Genomic DNA, 14,588 nt, shown 5'->3' with positions numbered 1-14,588 from the left:
CTCCCAGGACCAGGCCTCCAGCCCAGCAGCCCTGACTGCCATAAGGCAGTCAGGGACCAGGTGGGAAGAAAACATGGGGACAGATATAAAGCTTGCAGGAGAATGTGGCGACTGTGTCTCTGAGACAAAACAAGATCTTCCTAGTTGGCAGTCTTCACATCTGTAAAATGGGCTTGGTGATGAAGAGGCTACCACGAGAGAAGAAAAAGCCCAAGTGAATCAGCTAGGAGCCTGTGGATCCCACTAAGTGATCCCCAAGAGTTGCAAGCGGATCAAATTCCTGAACCATGCAGGGGACCAGGCCTTGGGGGAGCCACGGAGGCTCCTCCTCCTCCCAGGAGATGCCTACAGCAGGGTGCTGCCTGCCCAGCCTGTCAGGGGCACACCTAGAACATACCTAGGAGCTGGGGTCCCCCCACACAGTGGCCTTCAGGGTCCTCACTGCTCCTAAGAGAGCTCCAGGACTTTAAATGGACTTTTCCAAAGCGGCGCAGAGCACCTCCCCAGCCCGGTGCCCCTGCCCACACAGCCTACCTGTTTTGGGGTCGACATCGGCTGGTAAGTGTGGAGGTGGATTTCCGGGCGTGAAGTGCTCATTGCTGTAGGTGATAAGAGGCGTGAGGGGGTGGACGTGGTGAGGGTGCTGCACCACCGGCACTTTGTTCGACTGTGGGGAGGAAGAGCAGAGAAAAGCACCATCAGGTGGATCTTAGCAGCTCAGGACCACCGAGCACAGGCCTGTGGCACCTGGGCACAACCTCCCACCTTGACTGAGGAAGGTACACTCAGGCGTCCTCGGCCCTGTCCCAAACCCATCTCCACCTCCACTCCGAAGTGACAGATGACAGCAAGACACACCACGGTTTGATCTGCTTCCATGTCTCCCTCCCCAGTGTGCCTGGCTTTTCAACCTCCGTCCTTGCTACCACCCATCATGGAGTCCCCCCATGACCATGCACCTCTCCAGTCAGCAGGTGAGCTGGAAATGGGAACTTTAATCTCCCGAGGCCTACTATGCTTGTACGTGGGGCTGGGATCTCCTACCCCAAGACCTCACTGGTGAGACCTCTGGGACACAGGCAGGCCCGGCTGGGGACCAGTCAGGAGAACCTTCATTTACAAGAGCTCTGCAGTCCCCCACCAGGACCCAGGGTTCAGGCAGGCCAGCCTCCAGGGCGCCTCCCCTGCCGGAGAGGGGCACAGCAGGCACAAAACAACCCTTTGCAGACAGTAGCGATGAAAAAGCCCACTCAGGAACTGGGGTTGAATGAACTTGACCAGAAAGCTCAACGGCCTGGCCAGCACCTGCATATTTTATGCAGATTGCGGCAGCCCTGATTCATTAGGAATTTCATTAGAAAGTCTTTGGGGGAAACACTAATAAATTAACTGGATGATGATGAATTGGGCTAATAAAAGGTATGCGTGGAGGAAGGGGGCAATTCTAGAACACAAAGTACAGGCCTTTGGGGGTTTGGGAAGAGCGGATCAGTGGAGAGAAGCAGACAGAATGTGGAGAAGCACTGAGTGTGTGTTTGCAGGTGTCATGTCTGGGTCTTTCTCCAATTATTCTCTTTTCCCCACCCAATCCAATCCACCCATCCCCGCTCCACTGCACTGGCTACGACTTAGCCCAGCAAGACCACAAAGGAAAAAAAAAAAAAAGCTGAAACAAGCGAACTCCGGGGCCATTTACTGAGAGTAATCCAATTGCAAAAAACCCTATTCCCCATAGAGGATTTTCACTAAAATCCTACAACAGGGACATTTAACCAGATTAGGTACCAGCGAAGATAAAGAAGCGAGTACTAGATGATGAATGGATTAGAGTCAAGTTTCATTTCAGAACGTGTCTTCATTTCCTTTTATTACTTTTAGGGAGGCACCACTTGCATTAACATCAAGGAAAGGGGAAGCAGCCAGGCCCCAGTGCTGCCCACTAGCGCCTCCCGAGTTCAGGGACCACCGAGCAGTCAGTTCTCCTTAGCTTGCTGCTGCCTGGCCTTTCCATGGATGGCAGACGGAGGAATCTAACAAGGGGAAGAGTATTTTTTTTTTTCCCTCGCTAATTACAAGGAAGACATAGTGTTTAAAAAGCACTTCTAACTTTTTTCTGAGTACTTTTGGAAAGAAAAATAGATGTTGGAGCGGTGGGGGGGGGGGGGGCACCTACAGGAAAAGGATATGCTTCCCATAAACAAGTGGTCCCTTTCCAGAGAAAACGGCCAACGTCTAGCACATGGGAGCTCCGTGGGTTGTGAGGGACTCCTTGGCCATCACAGCAATTCAGCGGGAAGCTACCAAGGCAGAGGAAGACCATCAGACAACCAGGAAACCTTCTCCAGAGTTGCCGGCCAGTCATCCTGGACATGCCAAGGTCACGGTTCCCAGGCCAGCAGCTGCCACTCATAAGCATACTCTGAGGGTCTCTGCAGGGGAAGACTCGTGTTTGGGGGTGCCCTGAGAAGTAATGAACTTACTGAGAGGTAGAGAGAGAGAGAGAGAGAGCGGAGACTATCAGGAAGAAAGGGAAAGGACTGTTGCTGCCTTCCAGAAGTTTCCTGCTTGGTTAGAAAGCTACACACCCGCGGACATGAAAGAAAGCTGAGCAGTCCCAGGCAGTTTCAATCAAGTGTGGAAAACAGCATGTTCTGTAGGGGGAAATCACACGGAGTGTGCAGAAGGGAGGACTCTCCTGAGGGGTAGAAGGACTGGCCCGACACCACAGGAGCAGGTTCCCTCACGCGCAACAGGAAGCAGCCGGCTTAAGTATAAAGCCACATGGGGGCAGTGAAACTGGAAGTCCCCAACCCTGGCGAATCAGGCACCTCTCCGGATGCCTCACGCAATTCCCAGATACCTCAATCCCAGGAGGTCTCAGAAGGGTCCAGTCAAGTACACCTATACTCTGAACAGGCACCTGTTCAGCCACGACCCAGCACACCCCAGGCCAGAGAGCCCCCCTGGGGCCACGGGCAAGCACAGAGGTTAGGAGACTGGAATTGCAACAAAGACTCAAGTGCAGGCTGGAGAAAATCTAGCAGGTGGTTGGTTTATCACTTACGCTGGCAGGTTATTAGTCATGTGATCGCTATTGCTAGGAAGGAGCTGCCCGATGACAAGGTTCTGTCTGCAGCACAGAACAAATCCCACAGCCGCTGTCCAAGTGGGACCACCGGGAATGCTGGGGAACCCTGTGCCCCTCTTATACACCACATCATGAAGGCTGTGGCTGGGCAATCGTGTCTTTCCCCGGGTGTGGGGTTTACACATTAATTCTCCTTTACTAGCTCCATGCACGAAGCAGTTCCAACAAAACCTGGAGCCCTGCCCGGGGTGCCAATGCCCCTGTAGTATTTTGCTCACGTGTCCTAACCTGTCCAGTCAAAATGTTGTAGTGTGGGAGTCAGGAGGGTGCAGGAGGTGGCAGGGGAGGGGGAAGATTTAGGTGCTGCCTGCTTGGCTTTCAAGGAAAATGGGCATCTCTGCCAGGGCCTGGCCCTGCCTTCTCATCTCAGAGGTGCCCCAAGCTTGTAGGGCCCTGACAACACCACAGCCACCTGTCTGTGGAGATCACCAGGTCCCAAGACACAGGGAGCCCTCCTGGGTCACACCAATCGAACAGGCTGACCTGCCTACACCCTGACTCCTTTTACAATGAGAGGCCTGTGGTGTCTGTCTCTCCAGCCTTGAGACCTCACACAACCCTTTGTGTCCACGTTGCTTTATATTCACTGCTGGCCTGCCTCCGCCTAAGTTTCCTAAGGACAAGGATAGAGGCTTCTAGAACTTTGCATCCCTGCCATGCCCAGCCCTTGAGAGTGGTGAGCACAATCACAAAAGCTATCCAAGAACCTCCATGCTGCAACTTCAAGTATCAGGAGAGGAGGAGAGCCGCCCACACCGGCTTGTTTCAAGGAAATGGCTGCGCTCTTTAAATGTCCTTGACTGAGAATCACAGAACACCAGAGAAGAGGAGGCAGGCAGGGGCTTTAGGAGCCAACCAGGCCAAGGCCCTCAGTTGCAAACTGCCTTTGCAAATTTTAGCTCTTTTTAAATTCATTCACTCACTCTTTTTCTTTTTTTTTTTTTAATTGAAGAGGCAAAAAGAGAATCTTCAGTTCACTGGTGCCCCTCCCTACTCTGAAGCCAGGGACTCAGTCTTCAACCTGGGCCTCCTACATGGTTGGCCAAATCCTCAGGCCCCTGGCATGGCCCACAGGAGCCACCAGGGGTGAGCGCTGTGGCTTTGGGGCTTGTCCTGCCTCTGGTCCAGCCTGCCCCAGGACTTGGTTTCTGGGAACAGCAGGCATCCCATAGGGTGGCTGTGCCAATGGAGGGAGAGCTGTGTGTAAATCACAGGGCTTGGGCCAGAAGCATACTGCGGGCAACTTTGGAAAGCTCGTTCCGTGGCTCCTGAGCGTGATGATGCAGTGAGCGGTGCCTGTGGTCTCCTCTTCCGGTTGCATTGCCGGAGTGAGAGCACAGTTACAGATGCTCACTGAGGGACAAAAGTATCCTGGGAGGGGAGTGGGTTGTGGCCACCGGCTCAGGCCCAATATGACATCTCATGCAGACATCTTTGTATCTCTTGGGAGAAGACCCATTACTTCAGCACGCCAATTAAGGAGATGGCCAGAGGGGAGCTGAAGAGCAAGGAGGGAACACAGCAAAAGGTCTTTCTAGAATCAGGGAGAACTGATGTATAGGAGAGCTTTGCGCTCGGAACAGAGAGGAGGCCTCCCACCTCCTCCTCCACCTCCTCCTCTGTGAGCACGTTTTCCCCAGAGGTTAGGCATCCTAACAAAGTCCGCACCTGGGGTTGTCATTGCTGGGACAGCAGGGGATGCAGACAAGCAGGGCAGCCAGGACAAGAAAGCAGTAGCAATGTAGGGTAGGGTGGTGGGCTACACGGACTCCAGTGTCACCCATCTCCTAGCTTTATCTTTTTATCCACCAAACAACTGCCACATCAACCCTGCTGTCTTTCAGGTAACTACTTAACCTAAAGGTGGGGGGTGAGGAGGCCAAGTCATTCGTTCTGCTAACTCCAGTTCAAGGTCATGGCAGGGAAGGTCAAAGGAACCTGCAGGCAGAACTTCAGTCACTGCGGAACCCTCCAAGTTTAAGATGAAAATGGTGACTCTTCTCAACCACATCCACCTTTCCCCCTGCCGCGCCACCCCTCACCCCAATTCCACAAGGTTTCAGCACACACTGCCTTGTTGTCGCCACCCTCAGGACCTGCAGCTCACTTCCGGAGCCTCTGCCTGGGGTGACCTGACTAAGCACACACACCCCTCCCCGGGCTCTGATCTCCTGGACCTCCATTTGGCTCAGAGCTGCCACCATGCGAGGGAGTCCTGCCTGCGCATGGCACATGTGACGCACTTAGCAGGGCGAAGTTCTCACGACTCAGAGCGGAAGTCGCCACCGTGCGCTAGCAGTTCGCACACAGCAGGCGAAGGCCAGGCCGGGCCAAGCTTAGCCTCCCCGGTGTGACCCTCTACACCACCTTCTGGTGTCCGCAGCTTCCTCAGGGACACCTATGACTCCTATTCTTGTGAAGGGGTTGGATGCCAGGTTAAATGTCATGGGGAGCACCCATGGGCCCTGCTAACCTTCCTAATCGGACTCAGTGGGCACCAGTCCCTCAACTCCCACTGCCCAGGCCCTGCAAACCTCACCACTTTAAGGTACAAGGACCCTGGCCCACTTGACCTCTAACCCCAGCAACACCCAAAAGAGGACAGCCCCCATAGCCCCAAACTGCGTATTTTTAGCAGGGACTTTTTTTATGGGGGGGGAGGGAGGAAGGATTACTTTGTTTTAAACAGCATTTGGCTGATTATGGAAGGGGGTATGGAAATGTAACAAAATGTTTCTGCATCTCAAATACAAACACAGTATCAGGGTCCAGCCTGAGCCAATAAGAAATGAAGATAAGAAATGAAGGGAAACGGTTGGACAAGAAATCAAGGGGAAAAGTCAGCTACGACTGAACCCATCCAAGGAAGGAAGCAGCATCTTTCCAGGAAGAACTAAAAGCAGAAATCCGCATTGGCTTGAAATCTCTAGGGTTTTAGGCCTTCTGCCTACAGAAACTGCTCCCCAAAGCAAGGCCAGCTCTCCTTGCTGTGTTCCTTAAGCTCTGTGGGTTTTGGGCACTGAAGAGTTAAATCATAAAGAAAAGGTCCTTTAATGGCCCTCAAGGCACACAAAGTCTTTCAACCCCAAGTCCTCCAAGAACTATAAGGTGGGAGGGTGGGGGTGACCTTTGACCTTCCAGAACCCATAGGTAGAGCATGCTGTAACTCGACCATGCCACCTTCATTGCCAGGCAGCCATGCGCCCACCCAAATGTGGCTCATACTCAGGGACCTTGCCCTAAGAACAGGAGGGCTCACAGCATTCCTGGCGCCCTCTGCCAGCCCTGTAATCCTAAATGTGGGCAACCTCCGGGGAAGCAGAGCTGCTCATTCACCTCGGTAACCTATTAACCAGCAGATGCTACAAACAAACAGGACCACTGCTGGCCTGCTTTCTCCCTGGCCCTCCTCTACTGCACCGCCCTACTGCTCTCTCTCTTTTCTGTTGGAGAAAAATGGGGCCAGAAAGTGCCTCTAGGAGCCCAGCACAATAAAACAATAGCAGCGCATGGGAGCCTGGGTCAGCCCTTCTCCTCCTGGGGGTGGGGGTGGGAAGCTTCAGGTGTCTGGAATGGCCAGCTCTTGGTGGTGGTGCGAGGGAGGGAGGGTAAGGCCAGCCTCAGGAACAGCCGCCATCCACTCTGGGTTTTCCAGATGCCACTTCCCATGTTGGCACGGAGGGCGATGGCGGCCAGCAAGGTGTTTGTGTCATCAGAGCCCCTAGGATGAGATGAAAGGAGGGGCTGCTTTTGTAGGCAGCAAAGACTCTTGGGTGACTAGTCCTACCACTTTCAGGCTCAGGGTGGAGGAGCAGTCTGGGAAAAGCCACCCTCTTCAAGCCCCCATCTCCCTGCTGCAGACAGGAGCCAAGCCCCAGAACATACTGAACCCAGGCCTGCAGGCACAGTCCCAGACCAGCTTAGCTGACCCACGTCTTGTTTGTGTATCAAGCAAACCTTTCAGCTGGACAGAAAGAACGGCTATGCCCATTCTGAGCCCTAAATGAGCTTTGTGAGAGCCCCCAGCGGCCCTGCACAGCCAGCTGGGACCTGCCCAGCATAGTGGCCGGTGCCCTTGCAGAGTCCCAAGGCCACTCTTATCTAAGGCCTGGCTCCCACCTAACAGCGTATGCTTTCCCTGATCACGCCGTATATCAACAGCTAGAGCATGGCCTGTTGAAAACAACAAATGAACAGAGAGAAGGCGTCCCAGGGTTTGGGTTTTTCGTAAGAGTAAGACATCTGCTTGGCACGCTCCTGAGCAGGCCCCACCGCTCGGGGGGACCTGCGCCCAGAGTACCACTCCACTTGCTTTGCAAACCCTCAAGGCTGCCTTTGCCTCCCTCTCCCCTTCTCCAGCACTGGGTCCCTTGAGACAGAAAGATGAGCCGAGGGGGTCTCTCTTCTCTGTGTGCCAAATTCTGCCGACTCATACTTTCTCACAGACTCAGACTGGCAGATTCTTCTCACAGGCAAATGACTACAGGAAGCAGCAGGCCGGCAGGCGGACAGGATGGACACACACAGTCCAAATTCTCTCTCTCATGCACATGCAATAGTGGACTAACTCAAACCACCCGCGGTCCTTGGTCTCTTTCAGGGCGGGCCAGGGGAGGAGTTGAGGGGTCTCCATTACAACCACCCAGCTGGTAACACAGCAGACTGTCAAACACTGAGGGTCTTTGGGCTGGACTCTGCAATGCTTACGGACCTTTTCTTATGCTCCCAGAAAGGATGTGGGGAGGCTGGGGTGGGGGGAGGTGCTGGGGCGAAGGCAAACACCCAAACCTGTGAAAAACAAGGCTGAGTGCAGCGGCCCGGCTTCGTGGGAGGCGCAGTCCAGGCCCGAGCCCACCAAGCTGTGCTTTCACGGGCTCTTGAACGATTACTTCCAGTGAAGTTCATTAGCCATAATTTATTTCCACTTCATTCTCATTTATTTTTCAATAAAAAGAAAGCATCCCATTGTTTCTCCCTCAACTAAACCCTGAAAAAAGTGGCACGCAGAAGTCCCAGCCCACTGTGCTAGGCTCATGCCTGCCCGCCAAGCTGCCAGGGCTCTCCCTCCGCCTGCCTGTCTGCCTTGCAGCAGCACAACACGACATTGCAAATGCTCAGCCTGGAGCTCCAGCGGATGGGTGTGACAGTCACCCATGGGTCCTCCTGGCAGCTTCTCATCCCCCACGGGGTCTCAGAGGCAAAGGACAAGCCTCTTCACCCCTAAGTCATTTCGCCGGAATCGGCACACTCCACCCTCCTGCCAAATAGTTCTCTACTACTTTGGGTATTAAATGATTGGTCCTCGCATAATCAATCTTGTTGAGTGTTTGAATTCTTAGAGACCATTTTGAGAACTGGGTAAGAGGGTACAGCTGTTACTAAGAGAACAGATCTCCAAACAAACAAACAAACAAACACCACAGAGCTAGGAATAAATCTAACCTACTCTTAAAGAAGAAATTCAAAAGCTCAAATTTGAAACAAGTCTTTAAAAAAAAAGTCATAATGATTTCCAGGCAACTCCTCCAGCCCCCAGCACCACAACCTCCAATTTACGAACCTCTGGAATTACCACCAGTTCTGATTTTCGTGTAAATTTTAGGTATACGATGGCTGTTACAGGGTAGCGCACTCAAGCACTGAACAGTGGACCCAAGCAAACACCCGCATTAACAGTGTCCATACACTCCATGAACTAACTTTGGTATCTGCATGTGGATTTCCAAACCTCGGAGGCTGATGGGAACTCAAGAGGTAGCTATTTCCTTTAGAAATTCAGTCCAAAAACAAAAACAAAAAACCCAGCCCATCTTCTCCTTAAAACAGAGCAGGTTGACGGAGTCAAGCCAAGAGTGCTTTCATGCACGGGGCCTAACACACACATACATATCCAAACCTTAGGATTCTGGAAGGAATTCAGCACAGGCAGAGAGAGGGAAAGCTGCCTTCTGTGGCCTAAGGGGATTCCTCAAACACGGCACCCACACCTCACGTGAAGAAGACAGTCAGCCCGGGGCCAGGAGAGTGAGCAAATCTCCGTTCCCTCTGATCACGAGCTGGTGAGTTGGAAGTTTAAGGTGACAAGCAAACGACCCAGGCAAAGGTCATTAAAAAAAAATGAAATGCACAAATGTGCGGGATTATCTAGTTGGGAGGGTATGTCAGGATTTCAACACATTCTAAAATATTACATAAGGGAAAATTTTCATTATGGAGCTCAGCCAGGCCCCCCCATCAACCCCAAACCGCAAAAGGGAGGTTTCCCTAAGAATACAAGGTCGTAGGCTCTGCTGCTCCCAGAAAACGCTGATGTAGCAGCCCACGGTGAGGGTCCCCGCCTCACAGCATCTGTAGCATCGGAGCCAGGGAATTCGCCCGTCCAAAGCAGCCCACTTCCGCAAAGACATCAAGAACAGAGGATCACCGCAAAGTAGCCCCCATAATTTGAGTAAACCAGATTCAGGGAAACTCCAAACGGAGGAAGACAACGCCACGCACATGTAAAGTGTGGCAACAGGACCTGCGCGCTCGCAGCCCCAGCCCACACGGCCGCCTTCACAATGCCCAAGAGTTCACATACTCAGACGGAACCAGAAACCTACACACAACCACGAGAGTCGGCGTACCCCTGGCAGGCCCCACTGCTCAGCGAGGGAACTACATCACTTGGTGCTTTCACGCAACATGCAGGATTGGATTCATGGTTCTGAAAACACGTGGACCTTACGCTGTGCATTTCATTCCCTCTTCCCCGAACACCACATCTAGAGTTGATCAGCGGGGGCAAGGGTTCCCATTTGGCCATTCAACACCACCACCAATAAAAGCATAATAAAGGTAATCAGAGGGCTGCTTCCAAATGCCCTTCCTGCTTGTGGCAGAAGAGTGGACCCAATGATTGAACCCCAGCATGAGGTAGCTTGAATCCAAAACTCACATGGCAAAAGAACCCTCTTCCTAAACCATTAAGAACACCATCAGCTGTCATCAGTCTCATGCTTGGGTTTCCAAAGCACATTTTTATACTAAGTTCAGAAAATATCAAGAGCATAAGCGAGACCATGCCCCTAAAAGGCTGACATCTAAATTCGGAGGTTGAAAACAAGCACACTTCAAGATGCGTAGCAACAGAAAGTTAGCATTAAATATGAAACCCAAGGGAGTGTTTTACAAAAGTCTTGCTACTGTCAAAAGCCTTGGGGGTTCTCAAAACAGTTTCAAATTTGGCATGTGTCTGTCTTGTCCCTTTGAGGGGCAGGACCATTTTCCCATCTTTCTCTCTGGCAGAGCCCACTCCGGTGGGCCAAGGGCAAAAGAAACAATGACTTCGTTAGACGAAATCCCCTAGCCCACTATCCCATCCCCAAGTCCACTACCCCTTCCCGGATCCCAGCACAGCTGCACACTGCTGCCAGCAAGGGGGTGAGGCAAGGGGGTGAGAGTCACACTTTCTCTCCTCCCCCATCTTTCTTTTTTAACCCTTTCCCCCCTCCTCCCCCACAAAAGCTGCTGGCTAAAGGACACAGAGAAAGGGCACAGCTTGAGTTGACCACTTAGTTCTATTTGGCTCTTTCCTTCCCACCACTGGAATTTTTTTTAAGGGGGTGGGGGAGAGCCAAGCACAGGATTAATAGTCAAGACCATGAGCACAAACACACACAGACATGTATACATCACACACACACACACACAACACTACTCACCCAGCAATTCAAATTGAGGTGCCAACCGCCCAACTGCTGGAAGAGAGAGACCCCGGAGGCCACTGTGCCTCCCTTCCCACTCAAATCTTCCATGCCCACTAACACTGCATCCCTAGGGTACATAATAGCTTTGGTTTTCCTCTCTCCACCTCTAAATAAACTTTCTCTGTACCTTCAAGATGGGACTGGGCCAGGGTTTTTCTTTTTTTTCTCCCCCTCCTCCCTTCCCGCTTTTCTGACTTTTCCTCCCCACTTGCCCTCGCTCTCTACACCATTCACCCCAAGAGCTGGGCAAGAGCATCGTGAGACTCCGACATGGCTCCCGATTTCTGGCCAGGTTTCCTCAAAAATGCTCCAAGTTCCCATTCCCATCGCCTGTCATTACTTCGTTCATTTTTTCCCCCTGCGTACCCATCCCTTAAAAAATATAAATGTATATATTCTCAAAACAAAAAAAGAGAAAACTAATGATCTAATTCAGCTGGTTGCAGGTGGAATTTAATTTTCTTTCAACTGAAATGCTTCTTCTTCCTGGGTACCATTCCCGACTCCGTGAAGGAAAGGGGAAGGCCCATCTTTCCCCCAGCCAGCTCCGGGCACCTAAGTCCCCCTCCCTCACCCGTTACCTTGGGCAGCGGGGACAGGGCTGCCGCTAAGAGGAGCAAAGAAATTACGGCCGGCCATGAGGGAAAATGATCAAGTGGAGGCAGCAGGCAGGCACTTTATCTGCAAGATTGTCAAATCCCTCAAAACAAATTTCTGAGGGAGAGGGGGCCCGCGATGGGAGAGGGGGAGGGAGAAAGTATATTTTCTTGTCATAGTGACACGGAAGTGACACATGGCAGGGCCCTGCCTGCCACTTGTGCACACCCTCTCTGCCTTCCCAAGCAACAGCCTGTGTCTGCAGGATTCGCCACTGACCTCTGCACACCGGGCTCACCGGCGTTCCAACAGGCACACGCTGCCTCACTTTTTTTCCCCTCCCCACTGTTGAGTTTTGTGAGCTTTTTCCCCCGGAGACAGAGAGAAGAGGAGGGGGAAGGGGGCCGCAAAGAGACGCAGAGGGGACCACTGAAATCCCACAAACCCGACTTACTTTTCCTGGGGCTCGCATAGCAGCCAGGGCTGAATACATTTGTGTGGGTTTAACTTAATTTGAGTGGAGATGCTCAGACATCACAGGCCTGAAGTCACCCACCCCCCCCCGCCCCTTTTACTGCCAGGAGGGGAGGGTGGGAGGAGGGTGGCTGCTCAGGAGCGGCAAAAGTTGCCGAACACAAAACTCATGCAGAACCTCCCCTCCCACCCTGGGTGCCCCGGCAAGGGGAGCCACTTTAGCCTCACCAGAAGCCAGTAGGCAGCAGCTCCGATTTACATACAGGTAAGAAAAGGACCCTGCCTGAGCCAGATGGGGGTCTCCACTTGTCTGGAGTTAAAGCAAGACCTGGGATGGTGCGGCTGGATGTTTCCTGGTGGCCACCAGGCACCCAGCAAAGCTGGTAGAAGAGTGGACTGCGTTCACAGAACTGGCGGCCAGTTCTGGACTACAGCTTGTTAGTAAGTTAATAAGCCCCATCCCACCCCCCACCCCCCACCCCCACCCCAGCCAAATCAGCAACAGCAACAACAACGGCTGCAAGGGAACCGAGATAGAACAAAACAAAACAAAAAAGCAGTAATTCTTTATTTCTTGTTTTTCAAACGATGGCTCCGTGGCCCCCTCTTTCTGCATTTTTTTGGACTTCCTGGCTAAAGTGTCAGGCAACAGCCTCCAAGGCCCTTAATACCAAAACAAAACCGGACCATTTCCCACGACAAGACAGGAACAAAAGCAACGAGCCTCCAGTTTGACAAGTAAAAAGCCCCAACCACACAGCCCCCTAATTGCCCGCCCTCCCTCCATTCAGGCCAACCGCGGCACTCCTGGCAGCCGGCTTTGTCGCACACGCAATTTCTTAAATAAACGGCAAGTTCTCTGCCGCCTGATGGACAGGTCCGGATCGCTCAGCAACAACCAAGGCTCAAGGGTGCCCAAAACCAGGGAACCCGGACAGGCAAAGGCGCGAGCGGAGCCAACACATGCCACACACACACATCCCGCCGCCCCGTTCTCCTCCTCGCCCAGTAGAAGGGCAGGGGGAGCTAAAGTTTCTTCAAACCCTGAACTCCGCAGAAACTCCTTCCGAACATCTGCCCATTGCTCTCAGTGCTGCTCCCAAGGCGGCCCCAGAGTGCCCCTCTGGCCAGAGGTGCAAACGCTGGTCGTGAGATTAGCACAAGAAAAGAAAAAAAAAAAAAAAAAGAAAAAAAAAAAACTCCCCCCAAACACACACAAACAAAAAAATACACACACACAAAACCAATTGAGGGCATGAAATGGCCATCAGGTGGGACAGAGCTGAAGGCAGGGGTGGGGAGGCCGTGCCCTTGCCCATTCCGGGGCCGGGACCTAGCGGACATCATCGGCCAAATTTTGTTTTGTTGTTTTAAATCAAAAGGTTGGAGATGGGAGGAAGGGGAGCAGATTTACAACAAAGTTAGAAAATGTGTATTATTTACTAAAACATTTGGGGTTGGGGAGGAGGGGAGCCAAAAGGGTGGGGCATCTGTAGATTTAACTTGGAGAGCGGGAGGAAACGAAATCACCGATATTCCAAGTTAAACAGCAATCATAAACTGCATTTTAAGGATGAAAGTTGGCAATAAAAAGGCATTGTCTTTTTAGAAGGGATATCCAAAAAAATAATAATAAAAGAAAGAGAAAGGAAAAGGAAAGAAAAAATCGATTCTATTCATGGGATGCCTTCCCCACCAGCCCAGGTGCGTCACTCTTAAAGTTACTGCCAAGTGACAAGGAGCGAGCGGGAACATGCGAGGACGCTGCAGGAGCTGGAGCCGCGGCAGGGCGGGTGCGCAGGCGGCGACGGCGGGGACCCCCACGCGCACCGCCCGCACCGCGCCGCCGCTGGCCCGGGGAGCCACTTACCATCTAGAGCGGGTCCCGGCGCTGTCCGTCCCGCCGCCGGCTCGCGGGCATGCTGCCGCTCGCACGATGGCCGCCCTGGGCCCGCGCCGGCCGCGGGCTCCACTGGAGGGCAGCACCCGCCGCGCCGGCCGCGTCTCCGCGCACCCCGACCGCACCGCCAGACAAGATGCTCGCAGCCGGTGCCATTCACAGAAATCTCCTCGCAGGCTGGGCAAAGGCGCAACCGCCGAGCTCTGCCCTGCTTCCACCACCATCCAACCCCCACCAGAGGGAGGGGGCGTCAAGAAAAAAAAAAAAGGCCGGGCTTTTCTCACTCTTTCCCCTTTTAGCCCCCCAACCCACGACATTCAATCAAAAGAACAAAGCCTGATATTTTGTTTGCCGACTTGGCAAACGTAAAGGCGGTTTCAGTAGTCCGAGGAAGTTCACCTAAGTTGGCGAAACTCCTGCTTCGCAGTTCTCCCGCGAAATTCAGCTTTTACTTGCTATCTGCTGCCATCGGAGGAGGCAAGGGAGGAAGCCAGCTGAATCCAGACAAAGTTAGAGGATCACTTCACCCCTAAGTTTTCTCCAGCTGAAAGTACACTCAGAAATTCTTTACATCTATAGAACTTAATAATCTTGCCTATTTTTTTTTTTTTGGTGGAGGGAAGGAGGGATACAAAACCCCCAAACAGCCCATTAAAAACACCCAAATGTGAGCGCACGCAGAACAATTGACAACATTTTTCATGACTAACTTAAAAAAAAA

General features: G+C 52.6%; 1 protein-coding gene across 50 annotated transcripts in view; it reads right to left on the bottom strand.

The window, feature by feature from the left end:
• The window catches only part of TCF7L2 (transcription factor 7 like 2), a 181,868-nt gene that overhangs the window by 24,335 nt on the left and 142,945 nt on the right, over nt 1-14,588 (bottom strand). For all 50 annotated transcript variants that reach the window (XM_058671298.1, XM_058671296.1, XM_058671297.1 and 47 more), the window contains one exon: nt 535-667. In XM_058671298.1, coding sequence (XP_058527281.1) covers nt 535-667 — 133 coding nt within the window. The remainder of the gene's footprint in view (nt 1-534; nt 668-14,588) is intronic.

The sequence above is a fragment of the Ochotona princeps genome, chromosome 13 (genome assembly GCF_030435755.1).
Source record: "Ochotona princeps isolate mOchPri1 chromosome 13, mOchPri1.hap1, whole genome shotgun sequence".
Lineage (NCBI taxonomy): Eukaryota > Metazoa > Chordata > Mammalia > Lagomorpha > Ochotonidae > Ochotona > Ochotona princeps.
The sequence above is the reverse complement of the archived record's forward strand: the minus strand, read 5'-3'. Positions and strand labels throughout refer to the sequence as shown.